At 43.2% G+C, this 13,691-nt stretch overlaps 6 protein-coding genes across 6 annotated transcripts; all 6 read right to left on the bottom strand.

Annotated features, from left to right (window-relative positions):
• Tb11.01.0060 (DNA polymerase kappa, putative) lies at nucleotides 1–487 on the bottom strand (the record flags this gene model as incomplete). The annotated part of the gene is made up of 1 exon (XM_823836.1): nucleotides 1–487. A coding segment is annotated over one exon (487 nt), but the record flags the coding sequence as incomplete, so codon positions are not given.
• Nucleotides 488–1,292: 805 nt separating this feature from the next.
• On the bottom strand, nucleotides 1,293–3,008 carry Tb11.01.0050 (DNA polymerase kappa, putative; the record flags this gene model as incomplete). The annotated part of the gene is made up of 1 exon (XM_823835.1): nucleotides 1,293–3,008. The coding sequence occupies one exon, from the start codon at nucleotides 3,006–3,008 to the stop codon at nucleotides 1,293–1,295; it is 1,716 nt and encodes a 571-aa protein (XP_828928.1).
• Nucleotides 3,009–3,710: 702 nt separating this feature from the next.
• Nucleotides 3,711–5,426, bottom strand: Tb11.01.0040 (DNA polymerase kappa, putative; the record flags this gene model as incomplete). Its single annotated transcript, XM_823834.1, has 1 exon — nucleotides 3,711–5,426. One exon carries the CDS (start codon nucleotides 5,424–5,426, stop codon nucleotides 3,711–3,713), a length of 1,716 nt encoding a protein of 571 aa, XP_828927.1.
• An 805-nt stretch (nucleotides 5,427–6,231) lies between these two features.
• On the bottom strand, nucleotides 6,232–7,947 carry Tb11.01.0030 (DNA polymerase kappa, putative; the record flags this gene model as incomplete). The annotated part of the gene is made up of 1 exon (XM_823833.1): nucleotides 6,232–7,947. One exon carries the CDS (start codon nucleotides 7,945–7,947, stop codon nucleotides 6,232–6,234), a length of 1,716 nt encoding a protein of 571 aa, XP_828926.1.
• An 802-nt stretch (nucleotides 7,948–8,749) lies between these two features.
• On the bottom strand, nucleotides 8,750–10,468 carry Tb11.01.0020 (DNA polymerase kappa, putative; the record flags this gene model as incomplete). The annotated part of the gene is made up of 1 exon (XM_823832.1): nucleotides 8,750–10,468. One exon carries the CDS (start codon nucleotides 10,466–10,468, stop codon nucleotides 8,750–8,752), a length of 1,719 nt encoding a protein of 572 aa, XP_828925.1.
• An 805-nt stretch (nucleotides 10,469–11,273) lies between these two features.
• On the bottom strand, nucleotides 11,274–12,986 carry Tb11.01.0010 (DNA polymerase kappa, putative; the record flags this gene model as incomplete). The annotated part of the gene is made up of 1 exon (XM_823831.1): nucleotides 11,274–12,986. The coding sequence occupies one exon, from the start codon at nucleotides 12,984–12,986 to the stop codon at nucleotides 11,274–11,276; it is 1,713 nt and encodes a 570-aa protein (XP_828924.1).
• Nucleotides 12,987–13,691: the final 705 nt, after the last annotated feature.

Here is a 13,691-nt window from a genome sequence, read left to right as displayed (position 1 = left end):
CTATGGCAAGCGGAATGGCGGCGTACTCCGGATGCTTCTTGATNTCAACAGCAGCATAAAACATGTCCATGTCTAAATGGATATAAGTTCNCAGTCGACGCGTAGCCTCAAGCTCCTGTTCTATTTTGGAAACCTTCAGCTCCCACTGTTTCCGCTGCGCAGCGTTTCGTTCACCATCCAACAACTGAGTGAAGAGAGATGATTTCCGCTTCAGCTCTTGCAGTTGCTTCTCTCGACCCTCAGCTTTCCGCTGCTCATTCATCAAAAAGGAAGAACCCTCAGATACATTACGTATAATAGCTTCCACACGTTCCTTATCCACATTTCCCATTCCTGCCTTATTGCAATCGAGTGTGAGTTGGAATGCTGTGGGCTGACGGGAAGCTGATGGGTCTACAATCATTTCCGCAATGTTTTGCTCACTCGCACTGCCACTGTAGGACACATGTGCCTGATCCAATCCACCATTCTCTTCTCCCCCACACATAGTCAGACTCAATGTTAGTTCTTGTTAAAACCCTCCCAGTGACGTAAAGAAACAAACAGACACTTGGGTTAGGGTAGTTTGATAGCAGGTGTTGTGCCAATATTGTGTGGTTGCCTATATTATATGAAAGGAAGGATATTAGGAGAAGAAAAACCGAATCACATGTGTGTGCATGTGTACAGCTGTGGCAGTTCACAGCAAGCCGTCAGTGATTACAACATATCCAATAATGTGAGATACGGTCAACAATGGGAGGGATATCCAATTTGAACGTCACGTGTCCCTTTAGGCGCACACCCGTATATCTGGGAACAACAGTATAATTATAGTGGACCTCCTTATGAGTTTTCATAATTGCAGAGACCTTCCACTGTCATCAGCAACCAAACAAATCAAACCCGAAGATAAACATACAAATAAAGTACACACTTTTTCGCATCACTGCACGCAGTAGACATTAATCAAAAGAAAGAACTACACTTATTAGCGTCACAGTGTGTAAAAAGTACCTGGATTAGAAGGCCTCAAAGAAAGTATAGGATACACCAAGGTGTCCGCACAAAGATGAAGGAGTTATTAGCCAGTTGCTCCACTGGTTGTACATGAGCACAAGCATGCTTAAGAAAAAAACAATGTAAGTAATAAACCATATAAAGTATAACTTCAAAAAATGAAAACATATGATAGGTGTATAACAATACATGTGTATAATGTGTTTTGTTTATGGGTACTTGTGTATAGGTGATTTGTATATGAATGCCATTGGGCAATGTGGGAATTTCTATTGACTGATGCCCTCATTTCACTAAATTATGGTAACTTCCCTCTCAACAGTACCTTTGCCAGTTGAAACGAGTATAGTGGAGCTAGATGCCAAGCCAACACTATCATTCTCATCCTCGTCGTCTGATGATATTATTATTTCCACAACCTGTTTCGGTTCAGTAGTCCTCTCCCTTTTTATACCGGTGGTTGCTGTTACCTCACCCGGCTTCTTGGGGCGAATAAATTGTGAAATAGACAGTTGGTTACCACCCTTTCTTTTCATATGAAAGTCTTTTGCAGAGATAAGGTCCGAGAGACGTACCCCCAACAAACACATCTCTGAATACTTTGCAGCGTGCGGTAACAGTAAACCATCCACTGCGCGGCGAAGGGTTGCAGAGTCATCTGAATGTTGTATCAAACTTTTTGTGTATTGTTGATAACGATAAGAGGCCCATCTAATTGTGAGGGATATCCGTCTACACATTATCTCACTCTTCCGCATTTCTTCATAGGCACCATTGAATACGGTATCAAGCATTTCCTGCATACCTTCTTTGGTTCGTGGAGTAGTGATGGATCGCTCGCTACTGATTGCCTTCCGTTGCTCTCCAGTAGCCCCCTCACAATTCTCGGTATTGGCTGCCGTTGCTGCATCGGGCCATTGCATAATGCCAATGGAAGCTCCAAGCAAAAAGCGAAATAAATTATTGTGCAAAATGTAACAAAGTTCAACACGCCTATTGTAAATATCTGAGAGAGTGGTGATACCCAGTCCCTTCAACAGAGCTTCCGTAACCTTCCCAACACCAGGCACAGAACGTAGACCCAAATCCCTGACGTATGTCATCACATCCTCTCGGGTATGAAGATTAAGATCATGTTGTCCATTCGGCTTATTAATATTACTGGCAATCTTGGCAAGTGCTGCAGTGGGTCCAATACCAGCACTTGCTGTCAGCTTTGTTTCACCAAATACACGCACACGCAGTTCAGAAGCCACATCTTCGGCTGTTTTGGTTCCCTCAAAACGCTCTATGTAGGCACTTACTTCGAGAGTAAAGTCATCCAAACCAAAGCTGATATAATTAGGGTCGTATTCAGCAACAATACGGCGCACAGTATTGGATTCTTCGTTGTAAGCATCGAAATCAGGAGGCAGAATGAGCAAATTCGGGCAGATTTTTAGAGCAAGGAAACCTGGCATACCTTGACGAATACCACGTCCACGCGCAACATAATTTGTTGTTATCAACCTCGTTATTGTGCCTATGGCAAGCGGAATGGCGGCGTACTCCGGATGCTTCTTGATTTCAACAGCAGCATAAAACATGTCCATGTCTAAATGGATATAAGTTCCCAGTCGACGCGTAGCCTCAAGCTCCTGTTCTATTTTGGAAACCTTCAGCTCCCACTGTTTCCGCTGCGCAGCGTTTCGTTCACCACCCAACAACCGAGTGAAGAGAGATGATTTCCGCTTCAGCTCTTGCAGTTGCTTCTCTCGACCCTCAGCTTTCCGCTGCTCATTCATCAAAAAGGAAGAACCCTCAGATACATTACGTATAATAGCTTCCACACGTTCCTTATCCACATTTCCCATTCCTGCCTTATTGCAATCGAGTGTGAGTTGGAATGCTGTGGGCTGACGGGAACCTGATGGGTCTACAATCATTTCCGCAATGTTTTGCTCACTCGCACTGCCACTGTAGGACACATGTGCCTGATCCAATCCACCATTCTCTTCTCCCCCACACATAGTCAGACTCAATGTTAGTTCTTGTTAAAACCCTCCCAATGACGTAAAGAAACAAACAGACACTTGGGTTAGGGTAGTTTGATAGCAGGTGTTGTGCCAATATTGTGTGGTTGCCTATATTATATGAAAGGAAGGATATTGGGAGAAGAAAAACCGAATCACATGTGTGTGCATGTGTACAGCTGTGGCAGTTCACAGCAAGCCGTCAGTGATTACAACATATCCAATAATGTGAGATACGGTCAACAATGGGAGGGATATCCAATTTGAACGTCACCTGTCCCTTTAGGCGCACACCCGTATATCTGGGAACAACAGTATAATTATAGTGGACCTCCTTATGAGTTTTCATAATTGCAGAGGCCTTCCGCTGTCATCAGCAACCAAACAAATCAAACCCGAAGATAAACATACAAATAAAGTACACACTTTTTCGCATCACTGCACGCAGTAGACATTAATCAAAAGAAAGAACTACACTTATTAGCGTCACAGTGTGTAAAAAGTACCTGGATTAGAAGGCCTCAAAGAAAGTATAGGATACACCAAGGTGTCCGCACAAAGATGAAGGAGTTATTAGCCAGTTGCTCCCCAATACTTAATACATGTTGTATTTCTCTCTGCCGAATGGGAAAACCGAAATAAATATCTATAAATATGCCGCTAGAATAAAGGGAATTTCTATTGACTGATGTCCTCATTTCACTCAATTATGGTAACTTCCCTCTCAACAGTACCTTTGTCAGTTGAAACGAGTACAGTGGAGCTAGATGCCAAGCCAACACTATCATTCTCATCCTCGTCATCTGATGATATTATTATTTCCACAACCTGTTTCGGTTCAGTAGTCCTCTCCCTTTTTATACCGGTGGTTGCTGTTACCTCACCCGGCTTCTTGGGGCGAATAAATTGTGAAATAGACAGTTGGTTACCACCCTTTTTTTTCATATGAAAGTCTTTTGCAAAGATAAGGTCAAGAAAACGTACCCCCAGCAGCCGCATCTCTGAATACTTTGCAGCGTGCGGTAACATGAGCTCGTCTACTGCGCGGCGAAGGGTTGCAGAGTCATCTGAATATTGAGTCAAATTCTTTGTGTATTGTTGATGACGGTAGGAATTCCATCGAATTTTTAACGAAACCTGTCTACACATCAGCTCATGTTTCTTTAGTTCATCATATGAGTAGTCGACTAAGAAATCAACCATTTCCTGCAATTCTTCTTTGTTTTGAAATGTTTTGAATGTACGTTCACACCCAACTGACTTCCTTCCCACACCTGTCCCATCATCGATGGAGGCACCAAGTATGCTGCACATATCGGGCCATTGCATAATGCCAATGGAAGCTCCAAGCAAAAAACAATATGTTTTTTCGGTAAAAATATAACAAAGTTCAACACGCCTATTGTAAATATCTGAGAGAGTGGTGATACCCAGTCCCTTCAACAGAGCTTCCGTAACCTTCCCAATACCAGGCACAGAACGTAGACCCAAATCCCTGACGTATGTCATCACATCCTCTCGGGTATGAAGATTAAGATCATGTTGTCCATTCGGCTTATTAATATTACTGGCAATCTTGGCAAGTGCTGCAGTGGGTCCAATACCAGCACTTGCTGTCAACTTTGTTTCACCAAATACACGCACACGCAGTTCAGAAGCCACATCTTCGGCTGTTTTGGTTCCCTCAAAGCGCTCTATGTAGGCACTTACCTCAAGGGTCAGTTCATCCAAACCGAGAGAGGTAAAATTAGGGTCGTATTCAGCAACAATACGGCGCACAGTATTGGATTCCTCATTGTAAGCATCGAAATCAGGAGGCAGAATGAGCAAATTCGGGCAGACCTTCAATCCGATATAACCTGGCATACCGGAGCGAATACCACATTCACGTGCAACATAATTTGCGGTAGACAACATTGACACACTCCCAACTGCAAGTGGAATGGCGGCGTACTCCGGATGCTTCTTGATTTCAACAGCAGCATAAAACATGTCCATGTCTAAATGGATATAAGTTCCCAGTCGACGCGTAGCCTCAAGCTCCTGTTCTATTTTGGAAACCTTCAGCTCCCACTGTTTCCGCTGCGCAGCGTTTCGTTCACCACCCAACAACTGAGTGAAGAGAGATGATTTCCGCTTGAGTTCTTGCAGTTGCTTCTCTCGACCCTCAGCCTTCCGCTGCTCATTCATCAAAAAGGAAGAACCCTCAGATACATTACGTATAATAGCTTCCACACGTTCCTTATCCACATTTCCCATTCCTGCCTTATTGCAATCGAGTGTGAGTTGGAATGCTGTGGGCTGACGGGAACCTGATGGGCCTACAATCATTTCCGCAATGTTTTGCTCACTCGCACTGCCACTGTAGGACACATGTGCCTGATCCAATCCACCATTCTCTTCTCCCCCACACATAGTCAGACTCAATGTTAGTTCTTGTTAAAACCCTCCCAGTGACGTAAAGAAACAAACAGACACTTGGGTTAGGGTAGTTTGATAGCAGGTGTTGTGCCAATATTGTGTGGTTGCCTATATTATATGAAAGGAAGGATATTGGGAGAAGAAAAACCGAATCACATGTGTGTGCATGTGTACAGCTGTGGCAGTTCACAGCAAGCCGTCAGTGATTACAACATATCCAATAATGTGAGATACGGTCAACAATGGGAGGGATATCCAATTTGAACGTCACCTGTCCCTTTAGGCGCACACCCGTATATCTGGGAACAACAGTATAATTATAGTGGACCTCCTTATGAGTTTTCATAATTGCAGAGACCTTCCACTGTCATCAGCAACCAAACAAATCAAACCCGAAGATAAACATACAAATAAAGTACAGACTTTTTCGCATCACCGCACGCAGTAGACATTAATCAAAAGAAAGAACTACACTTATTAGCGTCACAGTGTGTAAAAAGTACCTGGATTAGAAGGCCTCAAAGAAAGTATAGGATACACCAAGGTGTCCGCACAAAGATGAAGGAGTTATTAGCCAGTTGCTCCACTGGTTGTACATGAGCACAAGCATGCTTAAGAAAAAAACAATGTAAGTAATAAACCATATAAAGTATAACTTCAAAAAATGAAAACATATGATAGCTGTATAACAATACATGTGTATAATGTGTTTTGTTTATGGGTACTTGTGTATAGGTGATTTGTATATGAATGCCATTGGGCAATGTGGGAATTTCTATTGACTGATGTCCTCATTTCACTAAATTATGGTAACTTCCCTCTCAACAGTACCTTTGTCAGTTGAAACGAGTATAGTGGAGCTAGATGCCAAGCCAACACTATCATTCTCATCCTCGTCGTCTGATGATATTATTATTTCCACAACCTGTTTCGGTTCAGTAGTCCTCTCCCTTTTTATACCGGTGGTTGCTGTTACCTCACCCGGCTTCTTGGGGCGAATAAATTGTGAAATAGACAGTTGGTTACCACCCTTTCTTTTCATATGAAAGTCTTTTGCAGAGATAAGGTCAAGAAAACGTACCCCCAACAAACACATCTCTGAATACTTTGCAGCGTGCGGTAACAGTAAACCATCCACTGCGCGGCGAAGGGTTGCAGAGTCATCTGAATATTGTATCAAACTTTTTGTGTATTGTTGATAACGATAAGACGACCAACGCACAAGCAAGGAGATCTGACGACACAACATCTCATTCTGTCGCATTTCTTCATAGGCCTCTTCAAAAATACTGTAAATCATTTCATGCAACTGCTCTTTGCTATGTAACACATAAAAAGATCGCTCGCTACTGATTGCCTTCCGTTGCCCTCCAGTAGCCCCCTCACAATTCTCGGTATTGGCTGCCGTTGCTGCATCGGGCCATTGCATAATGCCAATGGAAGCTCCAAGCAAAAAGCGAAATAAATTATTGTGCAAAATGTAACAAAGTTCAACACGCCTATTGTAAATATCTGAGAGAGTGGTGATACCCAGTCCCTTCAACAGAGCTTCCGTAACCTTCCCAACACCAGGCACAGAACGTAGACCCAAATCCCTGACGTATGTCATCACATCCCCTCGGGTATGAAGATTAAGATCATGTTGTCCATTCGGCTTATTAATATTACTGGCAATCTTGGCAAGTGCTGCAGTGGGTCCAATACCAGCACTTGCTGTCAACTTTGTTTCACCAAATACACGCACACGCAGTTCAGAAGCCACATCTTCGGCTGTTTTGGTTCCCTCAAAACGCTCTATGTAGGCACTTACCTCGAGGGTCAAGTCATCCAAACCGAGAGAGGTAAAATTAGGGTCGTATTCATCAACAATACGGCGCACAGTATTGGATTCTTCATTGTAAGCATCGAAATCAGGAGGCAGAATGAGCAAATTCGGGCAGACCTTCAATCCGATATAACCTGGCATACCGGAGCGAATACCACATTCACGTGCAACATAATTTGCGGTAGACAACATTGACACACTCCCAACTGCAAGCGGAACGTTGGCGTACTCCGGATGCTTCTTGATTTCAACAGCAGCATAAAACATGTCCATGTCTAAATGGATATAAGTTCCCAGTCGACGCGTAGCCTCAAGCTCCTGTTCTATTTTGGAAACCTTCAGCTCCCACTGTTTCCGCCGCGCAGCGTTTCGTTCACCACCCAACAACTGAGTGAAGAGAGATGATTTCCGCTTGAGCTCTTGCAGTTGCTTCTCTCGACCCTCAGCCTTCCGCTGCTCATTCATCAAAAAGGAAGAACCCTCAGATACATTACGTATAATAGCTTCCACACGTTCCTTATCCACATTTCCCATTCCTGCCTTATTGCAATCGAGTGTGAGTTGGAATGCTGTGGGCTGACGGGAACCTGATGGGTCTACAATCATTTCCGCAATGTTTTGCTCACTCGCACTGCCACTGTAGGACACATGTGCCTGATCCAATCCACCATTCTCTTCTCCCCCACACATAGTCAGACTCAATGTTAGTTCTTGTTAAAACCCTCCCAGTGACGTAAAGAAACAAACAGACACTTGGGTTAGGGTAGTTTGATAGCAGGTGTTGTGCCAATATTGTGTGGTTGCCTATATTATATGAAAGGAAGGATATTGGGAGAAGAAAAACCGAATCACATGTGTGTGCATGTGTACAGCTGTGGCAGTTCACAGCAAGCCGTCAGTGATTACAACATATCCAATAATGTGAGATACGGTCAACAATGGGAGGGATATCCAATTTGAACGTCACGTGTCCCTTTAGGCGCACACCCGTATATCTGGGAACAACAGTATAATTATAGTGGACCTCCTTATGAGTTTTCATAATTGCAGAGGCCTTCCGCTGTCATCAGCAACCAAACAAATCAAACCCGAAGATAAACATACAAATAAAGTACAGACTTTTTCGCATCACTGCACGCAGTAGACATTAATCAAAAGAAAGAACTACACTTATTAGCGTCACAGTGTGTAAAAAGTACCTGGATTAGAAGGCCTCAAAGAAAGTATAGGATACACCAAGGTGTCCGCACAAAGATGAAGGAGTTATTAGCCAGTTGCTCCACTGGTTGTACATGAGCACAAGCATGCTTAAGAAAAAAACAATGTAAGTAATAAACCATATAAAGTATAACTTCAAAAAATGAAAACATATGATAGGTGTATAACAATACATGTGTATAATGTGTTTTGTTTATGGGTACTTGTGTATAGGTGATTTGTATATGAATACCATTGGGCAATGTGGGAATTTCTATTGACTGATGTCCTCATTTCACTCAATTATGGTAACTTCCCTCTCAACAGTACCTTTGTCAGTTGAAACGAGTATAGTGGAGCTAGATGCCAAGCCAACACTATCATTCTCATCCTCGTCATCTGATGATATTATTATTTCCACAACCTGTTTCGGTTCAGTAGTCCTCTCCCTTTTTATACCGGTGGTTGCTGTTACCTCACCCGGCTTCTTGGGGCGAATAAATTGTGAAATAGACAGTTGGTTACCACCCTTTCTTTTCATATGAAAGTCTTTTGCAGAGATAAGGTCCGAGAGACGTACCCCCAACAAACACATCTCTGAATACTTTGCAGCGTGCGGTAACATGAGCTCGTCTACTGCGCGGCGAAGGGTTGCAGAGTCATCTGAATGTTGTATCAAACTTTTTGTGTATTGTTGATAACGATAAGACGCCCATCTAATTGTGAGGGATATCCGTCTACACATTATCTCACTCTTCCGCATTTCTTCATAGGCACCATTGAATACGGTATCAACCATTTCCTGCATACCTTCTTTGGTTCGTGGAGTAGTGATGGATCGCTCGCTACTGATTGCCTTCCGTTGCTCTCCAGTAGCCCCCTCACAATTCTCGGTATTGGCTGCCGTTGCTGCATCGGGCCATTGCATAATGCCAATGGAAGCTCCAAGCAAAAAGCGAAATAAATTATTGTGCAAAATGTAACAAAGTTCAACACGCCTATTGTAAATATCTGAGAGAGTGGTGATACCCAGTCCCTTCAACAGAGCTTCCGTAACCTTCCCAACACCAGGCACAGAACGTAGACCCAAATCCCTGACGTATGTCATCACATCCTCTCGGGTATGAAGATTAAGATCATGTTGTCCATTCGGCTTATTAATATTACTGGCAATCTTGGCAAGTGCTGCAGTGGGTCCAATACCAGCACTTGCTGTCAACTTTGTTTCACCAAATACACGCACACGCAGTTCAGAAGCCACATCTTCGGCTGTTTTGGTTCCCTCAAAACGCTCTATGTAGGCACTTACCTCAAGGGCTAGTTCATCCAAACCAACAACTATGTAATTAGGGTCGTATTCAGCAACAATACGGCGCACAGTATTGGATTCCTCATTGTAAGAATCATCATCAGGAGGCAGAATGAGCAAATTCGGGCAGATTTTTAGAGCAAGGAAACCTGGCATACCTTGACGAATACCACGTCCACGCGCAATGTAATTTGCTGTTTGTAGCCTCGTCATGGTGCCTATGGCAAGCGGAATGGTGGCGTACTCCGGATGCTTCTTGATTTCAACAGCAGCATAAAACATGTCCATGTCTAAATGGATATAAGTTCCCAGTCGACGCGTAGCCTCAAGCTCCTGTTCTATTTTGGAAACCTTCACCTCCCATTGCGTCCGCTGCGCAGCGTTTCGTTCACCACCCAACAACCGAGTGAAGAGAGATGATTTCCGTTTGAGTTCCCGCAGTTGCTTCTCTCGACCCTCAACCAAACGTTGTTCATTTAATAAAAAAGGTGTGCCTTCCCCGGCACCACGTATAATAGCTTCCACACGTTCCTTATCCACATTTCCCATTCCTGCCTTATTGCAATCGAGTGTGAGTTGGAATGCTGTGGGCTGACGGGAAGCTGATGGGTCTACAATCATTTCCGCAATGTTTTGCTCACTCGCACTGCCACTGTAGGACACATGTGCCTGATCCAATCCACCATTCTCTTCTCCCCCACACATAGTCAGACTCAATGTTAGTTCTTGTTAAAACCCTCCCAATGACGTAAAGAAACAAACAGACACTTGGGTTAGGGTAGTTTGATAGCAGGTGTTGTGCCAATATTGTGTGGTTGCCTATATTATATGAAAGGAAGGATATTGGGAGAAGAAAAACCGAATCACATGTGTGTGCATGTGTACAGCTGTGGCAGTTCACAGCAAGCCGTCAGTGATTACAACATATCCAATAATGTGAGATACGGTCAACAATGGGAGGGATATCCAATTTGAACGTCACGTGTCCCTTTAGGCGCACACCCGTATATCTGGGAACAACAGTATAATTATAGTGGACCTCCTTATGAGTTTTCATAATTGCAGAGGCCTTCCGCTGTCATCAGCAACCAAACAAATCAAACCCGAAGATAAACATACAAATAAAGTACAGACTTTTTCACATCACTGCACGCAGTAGACATTAATCAAAAGAAAGAACTACACTTATTAGCGTCACAGTGTGTAAAAAGTACCTGGATTAGAAGGCCTCAAAGAAAGTATAGGATACACCAAGGTGTCCGCACAAAGATGAAGGAGTTATTAGCCAGTTGCTCCACTGGTTGTACATGAGCACAAGCATGCTTAAGAAAAAAACAATGTAAGTAATAAACCATATAAAGTATAACTTCAAAAAATGAAAACATATGATAGCTGTATAACAATACATGTGTATAATGTGTTTTGTTTATGGGTACTTGTGTATAGGTGATTTGTATATGAATGCCATTGGGCAATGTGAGCGTTTCCATTGACTGATGTCCTCACTTCACTAAATTATGGTAACTTCCCTCTCAACAGTACCTTTGCCAGTTGAAACGAGTATAGTGGAGCTAGATGCCAAGCCAACACTATCATTCTCATCCTCGTCATCTGATGATATTATTATTTCCACAACCTGTTTCGGTTCAGTAGTCCTCTCCCTTTTTATACCGGTGGTTGCTGTTACCTCACCCGGCTTCTTGGGGCGAATAAATTGTGAAATAGACAGTTGGTTACCACCCTTTCTTTTCATATGAAAGTCTTTTGCAAAGATAAGGTCTAACAGACGCATCCCCAGTAACGACATATCTGAGTACTTTGCAGCATGCGGTAACAGTAAACCATCCACTGCGCGGCGAAGGGTTGCAGAGTCATCTGAATGTTGGGCTAAATTCATAGTATACTGCCGGGATCGATAGGTTGCCCACCTTATTCTTAACGAAACCTGTCTACACATCAGCTCATGTTTCTTTAGTTCATCATACGAAGAATTAAAAATAAAATCAACAATTTCCTGTAATTCCTCTTTGCTTTGCAATATTTTGAATGTACGTTCACTACCAACTGACTTCCTTCCCACACCTGTCCCATCATCGACAGAGCCACCCGGTATATTACACGCATCGGGCCATTGCATAATGCCAATGGAAGCTCCAAGCAAAAAGCGATATGTTTTTTCGGTAAAGATATAACAAAGTTCAACACGCCTATTGTAAATATCTGAGAGAGTGGTGATACCCAGTCCCTTCAACAGAGCTTCCATAGCCTTCCCAATACCAGGCACAGAACGTAGACCCAAATCCCTGACGTATGTCATCACATCCCCTCGGGTGTGAAGATTAAGATCATGTTGTCCATTCGGCTTATTAATATTACTGGCAATCTTGGCAAGTGCTGCAGTGGGTCCAATACCAGCACTTGCTGTCAACTTTGTTTCACCAAATACACGCACACGCAGTTCAGAAGCCACATCTTCGGCTGTTTTGGTTCCCTCAAAACGCTCTATGTAGGCACTTACCTCAAGGGTCAGTTCATCCAAACCAAAGCTGATGTAATTAGGGTCGTATTCAGCAACAATACGGCGCACAGTATTGGATTCCTCATTGTAAGTATCGAAATCAGGAGGCAGAATGAGCAAATTCGGGCAAATCTTCAATCCGATATAACCTGGCATACCAGGACGGACACCACAACCTCTAGCAACATAATTTGCGGTTGTTAGCATTGTTTTAGTTCCAACTGCAAGCGGAACGTTGGCGTACTCCGGATGCTTCTTGATTTCAACAGCAGCATAAAACATGTCCATGTCTAAATGGATATAAGTTCCCAGTCGACGCGTAGCCTCAAGCTCCTGTTCTATTTTGGAAACCTTCACCTCCCACTGCGTCCGCCGCGCAGCGTTTCGTTCACCACCCAACAACTGAGTGAAGAGAGATGATTTCCGCTTGAGTTCTTGCAGTTGCTTCTCTCGACTTTTTGATAAACGCTGCTGATTGCAAAGGTACCCTGATCCCGCAGACATCTCATGTATCACTGCAGCGACACGCTCCTTATCCACATTTCCCATTCCTGCCTTATTGCAATCGAGTGTGAGTTGGAATGCTGTGGGCTGACGGGAAGCTGATGGGTCTACAATCATTTCCGCAATGTTTTGCTCACTCGCACTGCCACTGTAGGACACATGTGCCTGATCCAATCCACCATTCTCTTCTCCCCCACACATAGTCAGACTCAATGTTAGTTCTTGTTAAAACCCTCCCAGTGACGTAAAGAAACAAACAGACACTTGGGTTAGGGTAGTTTGATAGCAGGTGTTGTGCCAATATTGTGTGGTTGCCTATATTATATGAAAGGAAGGATATTAGGAGAAGAAAAACCGAATCACATGTGTGTGCATGTGTACAGCTGTGGCAGTTCACAGCAAGCCGTCAGTGATTACAACATATCCAATAATGTGAGATACGGTCAACAATGGGAGGGATATCCAATTTGAACGTCACGTGTCCCTTTAGGCGCACACCCGTATATCTGGGAACAACAGTATAATTATAGTGGACCTCCTTATGAGTTTTCATAATTGCAGAGACCTTCCGCTGTCATCAGCAACCAAACAAATCAAACCCGAAGATAAACATACAAATAAAGTACACACTTTTTCGCATCACTGCACGCAGTAGACATTAATCAAAAGAAAGAACTACACTTATTAGCGTCACAGTGTGTAAAAAGTACCTGGATTAGAAGGCCTCAAAGAAAGTATAGGATACACCAAGGTGTCCGCACAAAGATGAAGGAGTTATTAGCCAGTTGCTCCACTGGTTGTACATGAGCACAAGCATGCTTAAGAAAAAAACAATGTAAGTAATAAACCATATAAAGTATAACTTCAAAAAATGAAAACATATGATAGGTGTATAACAATACATGT

Source organism: Trypanosoma brucei, assembly GCF_000002445.2.
Source record: "Trypanosoma brucei brucei TREU927 chromosome 11 chr11_scaffold01 genomic scaffold, whole genome shotgun sequence".
Classification (NCBI taxonomy): Eukaryota; Euglenozoa; class Kinetoplastea; order Trypanosomatida; family Trypanosomatidae; genus Trypanosoma; species Trypanosoma brucei.
Note: the sequence above shows the minus strand (reverse complement) of the source record. Positions and strands in the feature narration are given on the sequence as shown.